Genomic DNA, 20,671 nt, shown 5'->3' with positions numbered 1-20,671 from the left:
GAGCGTCAAAAAGGGGCCCTCTTCTGTGGGGCAGTGACAGTGGCTCTTGTCCCAGCTGCAGCCTCTGCAAGCCCCTCTCCAGAGGTTCCTGCGTCTGCTGCAGCCATCTCGGCTGGTCCCGTGGCACCCTCTGACACCTGCACACACCAGTCTGAATGTGGTGTGGATTTGGGGCTGCCTTCCTGCACGTCGTTGTGAAGGGGCTGCTCGGCAGGTACCCGAAGGACTTGGCAGTGGAGATGGGGGCAGTTGGCTGAGGGTGTTTGCACCCTGCAGGTTTCCCAAGGAGAGCCATCCCTGCTCATCATTCAGAGGTGTAGGTCCACCGTGACAAAGGACATAAAATAAGAGGGATTAAAAGAAAACAAAAGCTCTATGAATATTCATTAAATGTTTTATATTGTACTAGCTTCAGCCACCTTGAAACTCTTTGTTCTCTTCCTGCCAACAACAAACGATAGACTTTTGCTCACAGAAGTCTTAATGGGAGGCAATTTTCAAAGGCGCATTCACAAATGTTTGTGGAAAACAGATGTTAAATACACCCTATCCAGAAATCACGCTGAAATTCTGGCACGCTCGTTCCGGGAGGGAGCAGGGCGAGACCCGGGTGACCTATCTGATGGCTCACAGCTAAGCAGGGGCTTCAGATTATCTGCGAGCATTCAAAACCGGTTTGAGGAGGACGAATTATTCTCTTGCAGGGCATAGCAACCCTACGTGAACATCAGACCCTTGTGGCTCGAGGCGCTATTGGAGTAGCTCAAGGCTGCCCCTTCCCCTCGGGCCCTGCGCCGTGGGGCTGTGGTGGTCGGACAGGCTGAAAAAACAGCGGAGAGGGGGCCGAGACAAAGCGCCAGTCAAACAGGCACGCTCTGCGTGCTGATCTGTGGTCTCACCTCATCTTAGGTGAAGGCTGTCATTAGCACTGTGCAGGCAGAAATTAAAAGGGTACGTTTGCTGAGAAAATTGTTGCTGTTAGCTCAGGGGCAGCGTCGTCCTGCACCCGGGGCCCTCTGCCGGCACCAGTTTCTCTCTGAGTCTTCGGGCAGGCGGTGCTGCGGCTTCACGGCTCCTCTCCCGCTGCTCCACAGGCAGTGGAAATGAGGCAGAGGGAGAGGAAATTGTTTGCTCGGCTTCGCGTGAGAGATGGCAGGGAGGACGAGGGAGAGCGCCCAGCGTCTCAGGCCGTCACTCCTTACGGCTGTGCTGTGCCTCCCAAAGACACATTCCGTCTCCATTCCTCTGCCTTTTCCATTTTCCCAGTAAATGGGCTGTAAAGTCACAGCAGATTAAAGTTTGTCTAAACCTCCTATAAAATATTGAAGGTGCAGCTGCTATTAATCTAGCACTGTTGTGGTATGAGGTGCATATGCAATGGGACTACAGATTTACATGTGGTCTGTGGGCATTCGAAACACCCCAAACGTCGTTAAAGAGATTCTGAGGAATCAGATCCCTCACTGGGTATTAAAAGCTCTTCATTAGTGCTAATGTACACTAAATTAAGGTGGAAATTAGACCGAGCATATTCATCAGCATGGTGTGTTTTAATAAATTGTGTATTTAACATGATTGTATTTTATTCAGTTCTGCAGTAATCGCATGTTTTTCTATTACAGGACAAGCTTGGCAACAAAGAGATATATGGGACACACAGACGATTAAAGACTAGAAAAGACACTCTGTGACAAGTCCCAAGATTTGCAAAGGTGAACCTTGTTTATGGTTCTTTCTTTCTGCGTCTCAAATGCTTTCTCTGTGTCTGTCAGGGCTGGTTAGATGTAGCTGTGGTGTGCAGGAGTGGGGTAAGAAGCGCACGGCTTATCTGCTGTCATGTCACCTGCAAGGTGTACTTTGGCAAGTGATCCCTCTTCAGTCTCCCAGTTAAATCTGCCCCTACCCCTGTTTTGTCTAGAGGGGCAGACTGAGTGGAAGTCATACTCTGAGTGGGTTTTCTGGAAGGCACCATCTGTTAGATAAGTTGTGTTAGCAGACTCCACCGCTTTGGTTTAAAAGGAGTTAGATACTGCTTGCAGATAGTGAACATAGAACTGCTTGCCTCCGTGAAGGAAGGGAAGCAGCCTGAGCCAAGTCTCCGTACCTTCAAGCCAAGGGGTGTGTGCCGTGTTGGTGGGGAGAAATTCAAATATATCTTCTGCTTTTACTTGGTTGCACTGTGTGTAAAATATGAGAGTAGGCGTGAGTTAGCAGCATTTGTTCCTCAAGCCATTGGTTAATATTTTGTAGGAGATGCAGCAGGACTGGTTCTCAGGTCTTTATGTAAGCATTGGGATCAGTTCAATGGAGGAGGTCTTCATGCATGATGAAGGCAAGGAGATACTTATGTGAGAAGAAGAAATACATGGACAATGTGATAGAAGATAAGAGATTGAAAAAGTGGTTTGTGTGAGGGTTGGACAACGTGACATCTAGAGGTCTCTTCCAGTCTTGGTTATGCTGTGATTTCTATCAAGTTGCAGAAACTGAGAGACTCTGATGAGCCATCAGGCATGTGCACAGTGTCTGAATTATATGTGGAAAATGGTTCACACACTTGTCTTTGTAGAGGGTAGGAGTAGTAATGGTATGGAAGAAGCAAGAATTGAGACTGGTGATGATAAGGTAGACTGCCACATCTGAGGAATGTTCCTTTTGCCACAAGGTAACTTGGATGCTTTTTGAACAGATGTTGTGAAAAATCTTTTCTCAGTGAGGGTGGTCAAACATTAGAAGAGGTGCCATGGAGACTGGGATATCTCAGCCCTTGGAGATACTCAAAACTTAACAAAATGTGACCCTGAGCAGCCTGCTCTAGCTTTGAAGTTGGAACAAGCCCTGGAATTGGCCCAGGTTGGAGGCAGTGGGTGTTGTACTCAGTGACATCCAGAGGTCCTATCCAACCTACATTTTTCTGTGATTTCATTGCCAAGGCAAAGGTGAAGGAGCAATTGAAGGGAAACTGCAAGTTTCAGTCCAGTGTGAAAGGGATTTGGGGGTAGAGGGAAATTTCAGTGGTAGCAAGGAGAAACATGTAAGTGGTTTTCAGGGGAATGGTTGAGCAGCTGCCTTTAGATGTGAGAAATTCAAGGTAGCTTCAAGGCGTGCAAAAATGAATGTCAGAAGGAAGGAAATAAATGGTGGTTGGAGGACAAAAAAATGCATTGCCTTGAAAAACTAGACTTTATTCCTAACTGATTAGAGCAGCTGGGGCATGTTTCCTGGCTACACTGCCAGGGTTTTTAGCCTCCCCATCACTTGCCAGATAAAATTCATATTAGGGGGAAAATGTTGAATAAGCTGCCTAAGAGAAAGTAGAACATTTATAGCTACATTTCAGACAAAAACAAATGCATCTCATATGTCTCACAGGTCTGAGATGGGACAAGCCAGGGAAAGCATCTGTCAGCCGCTGTCTTCTGCAGTTCTCACTGTTAATGTTTGCTTAGCATTAAATGTCTCCTGCAGAGGAGAACTTAATCTGTCACAAATTTGAGGCCTGGAGGAGGGGAGAGATGATATTTTTAAAGGGTAGATTAAGACGTATGCATTCAGATTTTATCTCGCTTGCATCAGTGTGCAGTAAGAGTAACTTAAAAAAAATTTACCTTTTTTTTGTACGGCTTAAAAGTGGAAGGAAAAAGCAGCTCTGTGGGTCAGGATTGTCCTTTCACGTTCGTTATTTTTTTCCTTGCAGACTGTGATCCAGAGATATTTTGAGCTAATTAGTAAGGCAGCAGTTGCCACAAATGGTTTGGTAATGACATTGTTTGTAAGGAACATTGTTTGCATTTTGCTTGTATTGTTTGTAAATAGCATTTGTTATATACCCTTCCAAGTCAGGAGCACTACTACTTGTATGAACTAGATGGTAACGCATGGCAGATATGCTGAAGTGGTGCTCAGAGGCCATATCATGCTTTTGATTGATCTGCCCTGTTTTAATCGGCACAGTCAAAGGATCCAGATGGTGAGCTTTCATGTGCTGTTTGGGGATCTGTGTGCTCAGACGAAATTGGAAGGGGTTCGTCCTGCTGCTACGTGTGGGTCTCTCCGAGCTGTAAGTTCTAGTACTGACAAAGACACTCAGGGCTCCCAGTTCTCAGATCAGATCAGTGGGTTGGCATTTTTTGAACGTTTGTGTTCAGCTCTTACGATGTGAATCTCTGACAAGCTCTGTTCCTGGCTTCCCAGCCCAGGCCTCGTGCTGTCGCCGGTGACACGCTTCATTTGAACATCCTGAGCTGGAGGGCTTGCAGGATTTGTGAGCCCACTAGGAGTGTTCCCGGCTTGAAGCACAGCACGGTGAGCTGGGTTGCACTTACTTGTTTTGCTGTGTGAAGCATGGTGATTTTAGAAATCACAAATCTGAGCCCAGCAGCGCCACTGGGAACAATTTCTGGCCCAGGTAAACAGGGGAGCCCTCGCTTGTCAAAGCTGAGTGTGTATTTGTTTCTGCTGCTCCCAGGTTACTGAGGCTGCATGACCCTGCCAGCCTTGGCAGTGATGTTTTCAGGACCTGACTGCTCAGTAGCTGAGCTGGTGAAAACCTTGTATGATTTCTGTTTTATTCTTTCGAGTGGATTGAATGTACATTGCTAACATCATATAATTGGATGTAGGTCTATTTTGGGAAAGGCATTTGCTGTGGTGAAGGGGAAAGAGCTGGCTTAAGAAGCATGCAGGCTTTGGGAGGGCTTCTCTAGAGAGCTTAGCAAAATTGTGCCTCTGTGTTTGCATGTGTAAGCGTCCATCTGTGCAAGGTGCAGTGACTGCATTAGCTTCTGTTTCTGTGAAGGTTTTACTATTTTATGTATTCGTTTGTCTGTCCCTGTAGGGTGCTTGGTGATATAATTGCACATTGAGACACAGTCATTTCTTTAAACAGCAAGCTTTTGGGGGCAGAAACTTTCTTCTAATGTAACCTTACCTAGTGAAAATTTGTCGCTGCTCTTCCATTACAAATACTGTCCTAAGCAGTTTGTGGTCTAACTCAGGTGTATCAAGATTCAAAAATGACATTTTTTTTTCCCTGTGATTAAAAGCTTCCCAGCCCAGCTCCTCTAACCCTCTAAATTTTTCCCTGAAACATTTTTCTGCTCTTTCTTCTCTTGTAACCTTCCTCTTCCCACCTGCATTCTCCTCTACACCTGGAAGAATGCAAAGAGAATTAGCAGTGAACTTTCTCTCTTATTAGCCTGCTCTATGGTACCCTGTTTGGCTAAGAAATGAGCCCTTCTGTACAATGAACTCCACAGGGTCTGGGGGCAATACAAATGGAGATTATCCTATGTCATTCAGTGTGCTAAGGGAACGCTGGTGTTTTGCAGGAAGAATTGGATCAAGCAGCCTGAAGACCATGGAGGGAGACTGTCTGAGCTGCATGAAGTACCTGATGTTTCTTTTCAATTTCTTTATATTCGTAAGTATTTGGAATCTACTTTCTGTCCTGCATCCTCCTGTTCCCAGCAGCCTGCTACTCCCCAACAGAATACACTGTAATTTGGTAAGGTTGCCAAAAGATGCCCTCAGCTTTGCACCAGCAATCACCGAGGGTTTTTTTATGGCAGCCAAAGATGCTCAGACATTCAGCAAGGCAGCACAGCGGTCCCTGTTGTCTAAGTTATGGTTGTCCTTGGCAAGGGACACCAGTGGGAAAGCTCTAACTACTGGTGTATGTGGTCTAACCTTGAATGGCAGAAGAGGTTTTGACTAGGAAACAGTCATTATCCTACCACACAGAGAGTCTTTCTTGGTGACCCGTGTTGCTGTTGCCTTTGGCAGTAAGGGTGGGAGCACCCAGCCACTCTGCCCGGAGTGGGGCAAGGCATCCCGTGTCCGGGAGGGTTCTCGTGTGCTGCTTCGCTGGTCTGTCCCCTGCAGACGTGGCAGCAACTTGAGATGCGATCTTTCAGCGTTAGGCAGGGAATCAACAGTTGGTAGAGTGAAGTGTCGAGAAAGAAATGTGCTTTTGCTGCAAATGTTTCATTTAGTTAGCAAGAGACACTAAGAGCAGCATGTCAGCAGTCACCTGCTCAGCAGATAATGTGTGTCACAGAGAAGCACAGATTCTCCAGAACACCTCTGATCTAAAGATACTACTGAACTCAGTCTTCCCACAGCAGTTGCTTATGTTGACCTACCTCCCTCTTTCTTCTCTCGTTGTGCCGTGACAGCTGGGAGGAGCGTGCCTGCTGGGAGTTGGGATCTGGGTCATCGTGGATCCAACAGGTTTTCGAGAGATAGTGGCTGCCAACCCTCTGCTCTTCACCGGAGCCTACATCATGCTGGCTATGGGAGCGATGCTCTTCCTGCTGGGTTTCCTCGGCTGCTGCGGCGCCATCCGTGAGAACAAATGCCTCCTCCTTTTTGTAAGTGTCCTTGCACCTTCTGTTGGCCTTTTGGTGTTTCCCAAGAATGGGGGAGACTTTTTCATTGAATAGATGATGCTGTGATAAGTGCGTGAATGGATGTCCATTATTGTAGCCATTATTGCCTTAGATATTAAATAGACTTAGGACACTTTTACTAGTGAGGCAGAGAATTTGCTTCTTCCCTGCACCAGGCTTGAGTCCAGTGGGTGTGGAGTCTGGGAGCATATTTTGACTTTAAGTTTTGTCTCAAAAAAATATTTTTTTTATTTTTTTTTAACTTTTATAAAATGACCAAAAATGATTCACTCTTGTCCATCTGTCCATCCAAAACCCTCAGCTCCACCCATAGATTGCTTCCTCACTGGTTCAAAAAAAAAAAAAAAAGCAGAGAACACGTAGAGTGGAACATCTGTGTAATGGAGCCCCCCATGTCAGCAAAAATGCCCAGCTCAGAACTGGCTGACAGCATTGCATTGCAGTTCTCAATACGTGGTCACTCCTTTATGCAGTCTACTTTGCTCCTAAAATGAACCACATTTGTGATTTTCAGGCAATTTTCCCCGTGAATGATAGGGTTACATTTCAGCCCATGTGGTCATCACGTAATGTTTACAAAGAGCTAGCCACTAAAATAAGACTTTTTTGACCTCTGCCATAAATTCTGATACTACAGGGTTTCCAGCCGTTATCTCTTAGCAGAAGACATTGCCAATTATGCGTCAAAACACAAAGCTCTATAGTTTTATTTCTCACTTTTGTCAAATGTGACCTTTTGTTTCTCCCTCTGAGTCTGTTGGTTTGTTTTTATTTATGTTTGTTTAAGTCTCCCTTTTACAGTGTTTTGTCATGATTGTATCTTGCACAGCTGCTTCACAGTGTGAAACAGGCTTGTCTCTTAACAGTACAGGAAAGTCCACTTTTTTAAAAAGAAAAACTTTTTTTTTTTCTTTGAGATCAGCCCGGCTCCACTGAGATAAATTCTCTCTGGCACTTTGCTTGCCCACCCCTTGAATTCATGACCTGCACATGAGAGCCCTTCTCCGGAAGCCATTGTGGGTTTGATCTCTAGTAACTCATCTCAGAAGTAAATCAGAAAACTAAATATATCGCTTGTGAAGTCAGGGAAATCTACCTGAAGGAATCTCAGAAAATGTGAAGAGTCAGGCCCAATGAGCCTGACGTTAACTCCAGAGCCTGTCCCAATCAGATTAAAAACTAGCAGTTATGTTTAAGTACCGAGTATGTTTAAGTATGAGAAATACTGATTGAAAATGAATGAGAAACAAATATCTTCAATTTGGACCACATAAGCTGCGTACAGATTAAGGAATCTGGCTAGAAAAGGGACTTCTGATCCATGCTCTTCCCTGATTTAGCATCACTGAAGTCAGTAGCGTTACACCACAGTCTGAGTGTTCCTCCAGGTGTTTTAGTTATATTCCAGTGCACTCAATTTTGTGGTTATTACTTTTCTGACTCATAGAAGTAATTTCGAGCCCTGCTGCTTTATTTATTTATTTTTATTTTTATTTTATACTTGGAATGTGAGAAATATATGGGCTGTAAGTAATGCCTGGGACTAGCAGGAACTCTAAAAATAATCACTGGATGAGGAATTAGCACTCCTGCCTGAGTAGGGCTTCTGGTGTCAAAGTCAACTCTTGTAACCTGCCATCCGTTGTCCGGTAGCAGCAAAGCACTTGCACAAAGACCTGTGCTGATACCAAATGAGGAGAAATATTTTGCTCGTTTCTGCTTTTTTGGGGCCGCACCAGCTGACCTTAAAAAGCATGAAAGATCTGTGAAAGCAGAAGTCTGATGGGAGTAAGTTTCAGGCATAGGAAAGGCAAACCATTCATGAGCCTATGCCAGCGAGACTGGAAATACTGTTGCGGAACTGAGAGTGTTAGGCTTTAGAGGTGGTGCTTGGGGAGAAGTTGCCTGATCAAATCAAGTCCGCTTACAAAGCTGTTAAAGAATTGATGAGCCAGAGCTGCTCAAGTGAGATTTCACAGTGATGCATAATGTATATCTGAAGCTTGCAGTCTAAATGTAAATAGAGGATAGAAGGGACGAGACAGATGCACACACGCATGTTCTCTAAGTTCTGGCTTCTGTATTTGCAAGGCCATTTATTTTACCTTAAGTTGCTTGTCTTTTGAGGAAAAAGCAACACCCCACCACCACCACCACTGAAAAATCACTGTGGAGCCTAGCATGTTGCCTTAAGCACAAGGCTGTGAAGTGTTTCTAGATTTCCAAGCATTTGAACCTGACTCACAAAAAGCAACAAACATTGTGTTCTAAACTGAAGACTGACTGAATTCTGGATTGTCCTAAAGACCCTATGGCTGCAAAAGAACACCATAAAAATCAGAGTCCAGAATGCTGGTGAGTGTACAAAAAATAACGTGCAAATATAAATATTTTTTTTCATTTTGACACGATTGAATTCAAGTCTGCAACAAGAACAGTCTATGTTAGCTTGATTTGGCTTAGTTGTGAGCGCAAAGAGTTCTGCACTCTTGTAAAATAGATGCAGTAGCCCCTAAAACTTTTCAGCATGAAAATGTGTGTCCTTTGGGTTAAAGGACAGTGGCTGCTCTTTCCAGAACAGCATTGCTGAAACTGGAATGGCAGATGTGTTGCGAAAAACAAACGTGAAATGCTGATTTGTGGAAACTTCTGACAAATCGAGAGCCATCACCAGGAGCTGAGGCGAGGTTTTTGACCAAAATAGGAGACACCGCTTCCAAGGATGTTCAGGCCCTCACCTTGGATGAAGATGGTACCTGTATTCAAGTGCTGGGTCTCAGGCATGAATTTAAATGTGAGGAGGCTGCCTTGTCCCATACACTGCACTGACCAAGTGGCTGTTTAGTGCTGTCATATATCAGTAATTGCTTAATTTAATCCTAGGAGGCAAAACATAATAAGCAGATTTAGCCCTTCCTTAAAATGCAGAATGTGAGCAAGTTCTGAAACACTGATGATCCATCTCCTTTTTCTCATCAGCCCTAATGGCTGCTCATGTTTTTTCTACAATAACTATTTCAAATCTGTAATGGTAATGCAGACTACACAATGTAAGTGTAAATCAGTTTGGGAATGATAATGAAGCTTATCAGACAGAATCTGGGAATGGCTGCTTCCACTTCTGCGCAGACCTGTGCTGGAGCTCGGGTGAATGTGTGTCTCCTAGTAATCAGTAAATGAAATGCAATTAGCAAGGTGATGGAATTAATCACTTGATCACCACCTTAGACCTCTTAGTGACTATGCTGAGATCCCTTGATGGGTGATGATGTGGATTTGCAAAGCGTGGTTCATCCTCATCACTTGTTCTTTGCCCTCCTATGGTGAAATTAAAAACAGAACAGTCTCTGAGCAGGAAAAAAAGAAGCCACACGTAAAACTCTAGCAGTAAGAATAAATTACAGTTAACTAGTTCAGCAAATCAAGCCACGGCATTCTGTTAGCAGCCTGAAGTCCCTGTCCATCTGACTCGTCTTGTTTGTCATTTGAGCCTGGGAACCTTTTCTTTTGTTTCCATTGCAGAGGCAGGAAGACAAATGGGACCGGGTAGTGTGTGCATTTTTCCAGTGGGGAAAAATCACTTACAGCTCTGATAATTGACACCAAAAGAACATTTTCACGTTTCAATTAGGTGGTCTGAATTTTCTCTCCATTACCAGAATACATGGTGCTCAGCATTCCAGACATCGTTTATAAATCATTGCTTGGGGATCTTAATAGTACTTCTGGCCCCATCTGCCTTCCTTCTGTTTCAGAAGGACCTTCAATAGCCTTCTTATACAGGAAAAAAAAAATCAGATTACTTTTGTGTTTATTCCTACTTGTTGCTTCACCCACTTTGATTGGTAACTTGTACCAGATGTTTGTTACCTTACATATGATGCAGTCTTACTGGGATCTCCATTCACATGGAGCCAAAACCTGACATCATTTCCAAATGGTCACTCAGTCTGGTAAAGTCATCTTCGAGCCTGTGGTCTAATTTTTGGGATCCTTAAATTTTAGAAGGATCTCAACTGACGTTCAAATGGTAATGTCTTTGTGTGACTGTAGGAACATAAACCATGCCCATCTAGTTCAGACTTACCTCAAACCTAGTATTTTGTCTCCAGCAATGGGACTAAGCGTCATTTCAGGAGAGATGTGAGCCGAGCCACTTTCGGCTCTGTTCCTCTCAGTTCCTCAGCACCAGCGTTAGTTGTCTGAAGCATGTTAGAGGACGCATCTCTGCCTGTTAGCTTTAGTGTTTGTTATGGGCTGAACCAGCATCAAACCGCTGTGAGGCGTTGGTGTAACTGGGAATCAGTCCTAAAGAGTGTGAATCGTGAGCTCTTTGACATCAGCAAGTGCTTGCCTGCCCTGCGAGATTTGTTCCCTTCAACACTCTTTTCTTTTCCGAGTTGTACCTCAGGTGGGCCAGCTGTCTGTGCTGCCTCTGGGCAGGGGGTCCCAGCGCTCATCCTGGGCAGGAAACTCCACAGCACCTGAGGGATCTCGGCAAAAAAGGCCCTGGGGACGCTTCCCTCCCAGCACAGCATCAATCTCTGTGGGGATGAGGCCTCCTAGGTCTGATTGACTTCTGTGGGGTGCATGAGGAAGGCACGGTGAATCGTTCTGGCCTGGTAACACGAGAACAGCAGCTGAGTGACTGATGTACCTAACTCAGTGCAACCCCATTGTGCGGAGGGGGATGCTGTTAACCAAGGCTGATTTTCTCCTGAAATGGAGAATGCTCCAAAAAGAGTCCATTTTTGGTCATCGGTGTAACTATTTCGGTAACTGCCTCCATCCACACGAAATGAGCCATGGTTATATTACAGGACAGCTGTTCATGTTGTGGTGAGCAGGGGTGTGCGTGTGTAGGTGTGTGCATGTGATGGGCTACCTGCATCAATTCCCCTCACTGTGTCAGGACAGTTTAACCCTATTTGAGCATCTACACAATCATATAACCTTTTCCATCGCAGTAGGCTTTCCTGTTTTAACCTGATGCAGATTTATCAGGGGATGATAAGGATCCTTAGCACATAAGCCTTATCTGCTTTACCCATTAGAACAAGCCAAAACGTGCTGTGAGCTCCCATGTCCTGTGATATGATCAGAGGAGGGGCTGTGACTGCCCCAGGTTATTGTCTCGTAGTTTTGTGGGTTTTTTTTGTTTGTTTGTTTTGTTTTGTTTTAATTGGCAGGAAAATAAATTTCCTCAGTTATATTTTCCATGTCTTTGGTGACTTGCAAAACCTTGTGTTCCTAATGCCTGTTGCATGCATATAATGGTATGTCTCTTTTTTTCTGTATCTTCTCTCTCGTAGTTCTTCATGTTTATTTTGTTAATCTTCCTGGCGGAGCTCTCAGCTGCAATCCTGGCTTTTATCTTCAGAGAAAATGTAAGTATCCTATGGTGGGCAAAATATGAACCCCAGTGGGATTGTACCCAGCTGGAGTGTGGTGTTCAGATGGTGGCTGATAGGGACTGTTTTTTTCAAATGCCAACAAACCTGCTTCATTACTATCTTCAGGCTGCAGAACTGCCAGCAAGCCAGTGAATGCTAACTAGTCTGGCATGTGCAAGGTGGATGGTTTATGTAAAAAGATATATATGCTGGGGGACCACTTAAGTCCTGGAGTTTTCAGTCATCTTGGTTCTTTCACAGCCAAACCAAGTGCATGTTCCATCAGGGAGAAGCTTTATAATAAAGTCACACTAAGGTTAAAAGCACTGTTTTCTTTTTTCAATATAGCATATGTTTAATATTAATATTAGTAGTGAAACCTCCCGTTTCCCCAGCAGAGCCAATGCTTGCTCTGTCTGCTGTGCTAAAAACTCTCTTGTGCATCTTTTAATATGTTCTTGAATTTTCATCTTCTGATACTTGCCAGATTCCTCTCAGTGCTGCTTGTAAGATATGCCCTCTAGCCTGCTCTGACCAAGTCTCCCCATGTCCCTTTTTGAGTCTCATCAATGGTTCTCTTGCACGTTGCCTTGCTTACAAATTTCTAATCCCTCTCTCCACAGCTTTATATGGTGTAGCCTTTCTCTACACTGCTCCTGTGCGTATCATTATATGCCAATCATGCCCCCCATGCTAGTAGTAAGCGTCACCTCATTGTTTCTCAAACCTGCAGGAGTCTCTGCATTTTTTCCACATCCCCACATGCAAGAAGAGCCTGACTGAAGTAGGTCTGTCCTTCTCAAGGCAGCCCATCTTCGAAATACGACTCTGAGTGATGGCAGTGACAAAACGTCAGCTAGTGATGGTGGTCACTAGTTAGTGACTGTTAGTTTTTATCTTGTTTGTTTGGCATCTGCCAGCAGTAAGAGAACTTAAAGGGCTGTATCGATTGTCACAGGGGTGTAGCATGAGCAAGTAAGGACCTTTTAAAATGATGATATGATTTTGACTTTCTTGAGCCAGGATATACTTTTAGTTTTATTCACATTAAGAGATTTTGGTAAGCAAAGAATCAACACTTACAAAGCTCACGGCAAAACAGTGCGGTGTTTGTACAGCAGGATAGTCTGGGGAGAGGTAGTGGGAGAATTTTTTTCCCCTTTATAAGCTGGTGGTCTTTTGTCTTTGCATTGGATTTGAACAGTGGGGAAAAAACGTCACTTTGTACACAGTGTGGGCGCCCCATTACAGCCTAGGCTTTGAGACCATGCCTTTGTGGGAATAGCTACAGCTCTGTAAATAGGCTGCAGCCCGGGGGGTCTGGTGTGTTCTGGTCATTACAGCTCTGCTGTTAGGAGCTCTGAGGGAATTCCTTTGGTACAGCACAAGCAGCAGACCGCACACGTAGAAACGCCTCGCGCCCGTGCGCTGCCCTGCAGGCCCAGGTACGATCTTCACGGAGGGGAGATAACGCACTGCCCGGTGAGCCAGGTTTGTGGGGAGCTTAGGAAAGGCACAAGGAACAAAATGTGTCCTGTGTGTGGGACGGCTGTGCCTTCTTCCCTCAGCCACGAGAGTCCTGCGGAGCATCGGGATCTTCCATTCCCTGGCAGCCGTGGGACGTGCGGGGACGTGGTACTCACCAGATAAGATCGCAGTGGTTATTCTAGACTTCCATGACATCTGGTGATGGTTCGTGAGGCAAAACTTGCAGGGGAGCAAGCTACTCTGCTGTCTTTCCTGAGCTTGTCTCGTTTGCATCGCCAGCTTCCCACTCTGTCAGAATGACTGACAGAAAAGGCAGAAATGGGAAGAAATGCAGAATGTCAGGATCCCAACATAGCTGGAGATAGCTCTACACAGAAGTTAAACTCAGTCAGAAAATTCTTGTTGTTTGTCCGCTCTTAAGGTTTCTTCTGAACAAGAAACTTGTTTTGCTGTTGCTGTATATTTTGGTGGTAGCTCCTCTGGCTGGGTAACTGCTTGCAGCTAATTCTGCTGTTATCTTTGGGTTAGCCGGATGGCTGGGCAGAATGCCTGTGGGGTGATCTCCCAGTGACCCCGTGTCAGGAGGAAGTCTTCACAGCAGACATTTAAAGTCAGGTTCAGATGTGCTTTTCTCTTCCCTGTGAAACAAGAAGTTACTTTCAAGGCTTGCAGTGGTAAGTGCACATTTGGGCAACCGACATTTCCTGGAAGCCTACCAGGTTCAGTGATGGTCATTGCACCGGTCCCTATGGCTGTAGCTACGCTGGGTGTAGAAAATGAGACAAAAGAAAAGGGCATGCTCTGTCTGCTCGCTTTACAGATAATGTTTGGTGCAGTTTTCTCTTGTATGGTTTTACGTGCAAACTAGCTCCCCAACACACAGCAGAGTTAACTTATTAATAGCTGTGGGAGTAAAAGAAATTTAGACACAGAAGGAAGGGAGAAAAGAGATGTTTGCTGTTGAGATTGGACGTGAGAGGAAGAGTCAGTGAAGCACAGTGTGGTGGTGTCTTCATTCACTGGTGGTCACTTCATGCACTCGTGTGTAAATATACGTGCTGTTTCTGTACAGGAGATGTTCTCCCCTGAACAGCTAGGAAGGAACACGACTGAATGGCTCTTTATTGCTCGTGGCTGTGGCTGATATATCTGCTTTGTCAGAAGCGTGTGTGGAGGATCCCATTTTATTACTAGGTCCTTTTCTCCCTTCTGAACAGTGCTTGCACAGTACTCCAGTGTGCACAGACTTGCCTTCAACAACAGGGGGACCGTGGACATGCGTGAAAGACCGTCTTACTGACTGTTGTCCTCCTTTGTCAGCAATTTTTTAACAGAATAAAGACACTTCTGCTGATCGATTTTTAACGTTTTTCTGAACTTCAGATGCTCAGGACAAACAGTTTAAGAACAATGAAATGGAATCAGTTATTTTCCTGGCAGACTTACCCTTCCAGCACTAGGCTTTGTTTTGGGCCAAGTCTCGTAAAAATCTCACACAAACTCTGAACAATTTCCTCTGGGATTGCTGCTGTCAAAATAAAGGTTTCACTTTATATTTAAATGACTCTTTTGTTTTAGACCCGGCCAAAGGCAGCCGGCTGGGATTATTACCAACTGTAATATCAGTTTCAAAGTCTGTGCTTCAGAAACAGACAAGCATCAGAAAAATGCGCTGCTGTCTCTGCAGGCGAGGATGCTGGGTGGGTAAAGTATGCAGAGAGGGAAGGAAAGGAGAAGACTGAGGGCATGTTTCTGCATCTTCAAGCCTAGCCTCCCCTTAGTGCACCAAATTCCCAAAGGAAAATGCCAGTCCTCTATGATCCTCTGGTATTTGAATATTTTTGGAAGCAAAAAAAAAGAGTTAAAATGTGTGTCTTACAAAAAAAAAAAAAAAAGTGATTTAGGAACTATCTCATTAAAAGGTAATGAGATTTAGGTCCCTATGCCATACAAGTTTTTGTGACAAAGTTTTAGCTGGTGTCGATGTAGTCATTAAGTTTTGCCTTAGTTTGTACCTGTAAAAGAGAAATCAATATTAAGTGGTGCTCTGGGTCTTTTAAAGAATGACCACAGACTTCTTGGCTCTCCTTAAGTTTTGTGATATAGTTACAAAGGAAACAGCCAAGTTTGTGCTTGTGCTTTTGTGCCCACCCCATACATCTCATGCATATGTATGTGTATGTGTGGTATTTCACGTTGCATATCAAGAACCTGAAACCAACTCATTGCAGATGCACTAACACATACTGCTACACTGTGTGAACAACAGGAAAAAGGAAAAAAAAAAAAAAAGAAAGAAAAAAAAAAACTCTCTCTTGAGCAGCTTAATTCCCAATCCTGCATGTGTGTAACACTGAGGCTTTGCACTGGCATAGAGATTGTGTCTGTGTAGATCACAAATCTGAAGGTATTTTAGCCAAGGGCCCACACAAGTCAAGGCCTATTGGGAGCCTGAAAAGGGGATTCCTTGAAGTTTTCATCCTGAAGTGATAGAAAGGGCCCAAGATTGAATCAAAGTATTCAATTTAACGAGACTATTAAGTTTGAATATTTATTAGTCCCCCAGAGAGTGATTCTATGTAAATGTAATTTCAAGGTGTCTAACTTTTTGAGGAGAGTCTGAGCAGAAATGTTGGCTTGGTTTTTCTATTTTACTATAAATGTAAACAGGAGTAAATGAAATTCCATTAGTTTTTATTGTTGACCTTAGGAAAAAAATGTTTAAATTATCTAAACACTGGAAATATAAAGGGGATTTTTTTTCTTCACATGTGTGGGTGAGTTTAGATAATCTAAAGCATTGTCAGGGAAATGGTCTTTTTTCTGATTTGTAAGTTGACTTGAACATTTCATATTAATTCCATGTGTTTTAATCCATTTTCATTCCCAGCAAGTTTGGTATTAGGGCTTGATTCTCCTTTCTCACACATGGAGTTCCCCTGATGCTAGTAGGAAGGTAACTGGTTTGAAATGAAAAGTGAGGGGAAAATCATGCCTTGATTGCAGACCTTGAGTAGTAGAGTAAGTTAAGATACTATTTGGATGTGGATTTGAAGATCTCTCTAAAATCTGTTTTAGTCTTGTGTTAATTTATGAAATGCTTTCAAATAGCCCTGAATATTAAAAGATGTGTTTTAAAGAGAGAAGTTCACAGTAACCCTTTGCATTTCCATTGTCTCTGTGTGTTTCAGTTGACGAGAGAGTTTTTCACCAAGGAGCTGAAGAAGCATTACCTGAGGAACAATGACACGGATGTCTTCTCTGCCACTTGGAACTCTGTTATGATCACGGTAAGTCAGGCCACGCCAGCCCCATGCTGCTGGTGGTCAGCTATCAGTGCTGTGCTCAGCCAGCACCCTCAGCTCGCCTGGCTGTTCAGCCTGCTCCAGCCACTCCGTTGTGTCAAGCACAGCACCAGGGTTTGTGGTGGGACAAAGGTGACAATTCCTCTGGCAGCCAGGCTTTCTCGACACGAGCTGCCATTGGTACTGTTCCCAGCTCACAAAGCTAGAACTAGTGCTAACTAATGGTTTCTTACTACAGCCTGTTAAATGAGTTGGTAGGCGACAGATGAGGCAGGGGTATGCCTAATGGAATATTTTCAAAGTAGAAATATTTGCAATCAAAATTGACTTTGTTATTACAGTCCTAATCAGGTGGATTAAAGATTGTCTGTGTCATTGGAATTGGAATTTTTCTTATCTACTACGAGTTGTTCCTTCCTGTCTGCTGCAAGAAGTTGTGTGTGCTTGTGTTTGTGTGTACATACATGAACTTTGGGCTCAGTGCAGCCCACGTTGTATCTGTTCAAGAATGAAGAGTAAGATGTCAGGCTCTGCAGATGAAAAGTCAATTTTAATCTTATAAGAAAAAGATGATTGCTGCCCTTCATGCTGATTCAGGATTTTAATGAAGACATTTCCTTTTGCTGACTGAAAGGAGACAGACTATGACTTGAATCCTTAAAAAGGACCTGACTTGAATTCTAAAAAGGGAGCTTTCTTGGATCACCTAGCAGTGCCTTTGAACAGCAACAATCCTGACCACTAGCTATGGGAGAACGGGCAGTCGGGAGCCTGGATTGTACTGTTGGCTCTTTTACAGACTTGCTGGGTGATCTCAAGCAAGTCATTCTGGATGTGCTCCAAAGCCCTGTGTAGATCATGGCAATATTCCCAGCGGTACCTTAGAGTCTACAGTGTGACATGGGAACAGTGGGACTTTATAAAGAGGCTTTGATGAAACAGAAGCTCCAAGGTACAAGCATAACCCACTTCTTTGGAAACAGCAATTGTTTTGTCTCTGCTTTGACTAAAGCTTTGATCCCTGCAAAAATAGGTCTTTGGGAGAATTCTGGTATCTCTTTTCAGGGCAAAGCATAAACTGTCTTCCTTTTTTTCCATGCCTCTCTCTAGTTTGCCTGCTGTGGAGTGAATGGACCAGAAGATTTTGAAGCTGTCCCCCATCTTCCAAACTCCTCTTTTGAAGAGGCAACACCAGAGGCTTGTTGCCAGCGAGAACTCCAGAGCCGGGAAGGGATGTTTGTTAACAAGGAAGCCTGCCTCACAGGCATCGAGAGATTTCAGAACCGACAGGTAAGGGGAGCCAAATGCCAGGAAAAGGAGGTGTGGGAGCTGTGGGTGGGTAGTGAAGATAGCAGGTTGTGCCATCCTGACTGCAGGTCAGCTTGCAACTGTGCTTATACTGATAACAGCTTTTGAAGTCACGGATATATCTGACTCTGAAAATCCCCCTTCATTGTGTGGACTGCTAAGTCCATGCTGTGCTGTATCAGCAGAAATAATGGAAATTTTCCCAGGGGATTAAGAGGTGGGGTAGAAGTTTATGTCAGGCTTTACTGTGGCTCTGAAGGTTAGTACTGTCTCTGAGAAGAAGTTAATTGGCAAGCCAGCACAGGTCAGTGATGATGGGATGAATTTGGCTCTTACAGGCCGTGGTAGGGGCTCCAGTTTAGTTCGCAAAGACTACTCATCAACACCATATTCAACCAAGAGATTGAGGGTTAAACAGCCACAGAAAACCATGTCTGCTTCCCAAGGGAGAGAAGTGTTGGAAAGCTGTGTTTCTCTGCCCTTTTACTGATTACAGTAAAAAGGGGGCTTTTCTTTGAACAGGTCTCTTGACTTAGCAGTTCTTTTCTATGCTAGACTAGAACAAGGCAATTCAGAGTAAAGTCGTTGACACTGATACCACCAGCCGTGTTTCTTTATATTTTTCCCAAGACCTAAAGTTTCAGAAACTTTCTAGCAAAGTTCTTGACTGTGTTCATCTCGGCATTCACAAGTCAGCTGAACTCTGTACTGACTGCGTGTCTAAGCCTCCTTTTCTCTCCAGACTAAGCAGCGGTCCTCTTTTCAGCACATGAAAGCAGATTGTGAAAGGGAGTAAAGGAGTTTGGAAGCAGCGCATGAGCTGTTCCTTGTCTGGCAGCTGGAAACGGTTGGCAAAGGCACGCTGGGTGAGAGATCATAGCAGACAGCACCATACTGCATCTGCCAGGTCTGATTGCCACGAATAGACAGGGAAGAGAGAGAGAAGGAGAGATGACAAACAGCAGGGAGGAGAAAGAAATGCATTTTGAGAAACAGGGATAAAGCTGATTTAAAAAAAAAAAAAAAAAAGCTTTCCCTAAGCAGTAATGCTGAGGCCTAACACTTCTATGGGAAGAGTTTTTCTGTGAGCCCTTGTCACTACAGTGTGTTGCTGGGAGAAGCTGTGTGCACAGAAAGCGTCACCAAGCGCAGAGCAAGGCATTTATATAAAATGGGAGAACTGTTGCTGGCTCTGTTCAGGCATTGCTGGAGCAAAGTCAGGCTCTTGGGAAGCCGTGCTGGCAGGACAGTGCTGGACACGTTCGTGCTCACCCCGTTCTCACCCAGCTGAGCATGGCATGCTGAAAGTTGGTTTGAGGATGGAGTTCAACAAGCATCCAGACGTTTTGTTGCTGCGATGGATGCTTCTTCACAAAAATTGGGCTGGAAATATGACAGGAACAGAGCTGCAGCTGAGCAGCCTCATGGTGACAAGAGAGTGATTTTAATAGCTTGGCTACTGCCCCAAAATGGCCTTCAGTCCCTGGGGCTGTGTCACAAGTGGGTCCCCTCCACGCTTTCCCTTGCTTTCCTCTGTGTTTCACTCCCAGCGAGTAGGGTCTGGGATGGACACCAGCATGTAAGTGTCATGCCATTTTTGCAATTCAGACATTTTCTTTTTGGGTGAAAGCACAATAATCAGGTGAATGAAACATGCCAGATACATGGATGGGGCTACACATCTGTGTTCGCATGTGTAAGTGGACAGGAGAGGTACTTTTTACATCGGACGAACTGCAATGTACTTCTGTCTTTATACGTGACCTATTTGCAGAAATTTGCTGGTGGGTTGGAATTTTAGGCTGGGAGAACTGAGGCCAGGATAAGCTGATGATTTCCAGAACCATCCTAAAAACTTCTCAGAGGATCTGCCTGCTGTTAATTGTGTGAGCAGTAACAAATGACATTAAAGATGATGGTAGCTCTGCTGCAGAAATGGAAGGATTACAGCAGTGCATGGCCATGAGTTCTTAATGACTAATTCTCCTATATTCAGAAGATCAGCAAGTGTTCATCCATGCTCCTGCTGGGGGAAGGCACAGAGGAAAGGTCCCAGGGTGTGAAATAGCTGCTGGCTGTGACTGAAATACAAGTCAAGAATCTCTTGCCTTGGCTTTAAATAAATAGCCTGTATCCCCAGTCAGCCTCAGCTGCCTGTCATATGCCCAGAGGGCCCTTTCCTTTGTACTTAGTCTCTCCCCTCTGCAGATGAAATGTCTCTCCCCTGCTGCTCCCCTCTGTTCTGCAAGAAGTCACAATTCCTCTTGGTCAGTGAGGGCTTGTGTGTGTGGATTACTCCCATTCCACTGCAGCAAAACCTTCCCTTCCCTGCCACTGTCACGCTGGTTCCTGCCCGCCTTGCTGTGGGGCTGGGTGGGGGAGTGAGAGGGAGCCACGCTTTCGGTTCCTGGGTCTGACAGCACCTCTTGTACGCATGAGGGCTGTGCTGCGAGAGCAACGCAGCGTGCTGCTCCGTGTTTCTCACCATGTTTTGTCCTTCCTAGGGCTGCTACACCGTGATCCTGAACTCCTTTGAGACCTACGTGTACCTTGCGGGAGCCCTTGCCATCGGAGTGTTGGCCATCGAGGTACGGTTGTGTGATAAGGAAACGAGCGGTGTCAGTGGATGTCCGGCTGCCAGGCAGGGAGCTGCCCCTGCAGCCTGCGGACGGGTTATCAGCTTCTGCTTTTAATTGCCTAGGGAGAGATGGGCGCTTGGTCCCTTGCCACAAGAGGCAGGGAAATAACCTCTGCTGCAAGCCTGCAG

General features: G+C 44.8%; 1 protein-coding gene across 10 annotated transcripts in view; it reads left to right on the top strand.

Annotated features, from left to right (window-relative positions):
- TSPAN18 (tetraspanin 18) overlaps positions 1-20,671 on the top strand; it is a 110,996-nt gene that overhangs the window by 85,980 nt on the left and 4,345 nt on the right. For 5 of the 10 annotated variants that reach the window (XM_048063283.2, XM_048063758.2, XM_048063520.2 and 2 more), the window contains 7 exons: positions 1,623-1,712; positions 5,331-5,422; positions 6,177-6,371; positions 11,723-11,797; positions 16,483-16,581; positions 17,707-17,886; positions 20,409-20,492. In XM_048063283.2, coding sequence (XP_047919240.1) covers positions 5,360-5,422; positions 6,177-6,371; positions 11,723-11,797; positions 16,483-16,581; positions 17,707-17,886; positions 20,409-20,492 — 696 coding nt within the window. In that variant the 5' untranslated portion in view covers positions 1,623-1,712; positions 5,331-5,359. Of the gene's footprint in view, positions 1-1,622; positions 1,713-4,040; positions 4,061-4,194; positions 4,306-5,330; positions 5,423-6,176; positions 6,372-11,722; positions 11,798-16,482; positions 16,582-17,706; positions 17,887-20,408; positions 20,493-20,671 lie in introns of those variants that run through there. The other 5 variants (XM_048063638.2, XM_048063911.2, XM_048063421.2 and 2 more) reach the window with 3 other exon arrangements.

The sequence above is a fragment of the Anser cygnoides genome, chromosome 5 (assembly GCF_040182565.1).
Source record: "Anser cygnoides isolate HZ-2024a breed goose chromosome 5, Taihu_goose_T2T_genome, whole genome shotgun sequence".
NCBI lineage: Eukaryota > Metazoa > Chordata > Aves > Anseriformes > Anatidae > Anser > Anser cygnoides.
The sequence above is the reverse complement of the archived record's forward strand: the minus strand, read 5'-3'. Positions and strand labels throughout refer to the sequence as shown.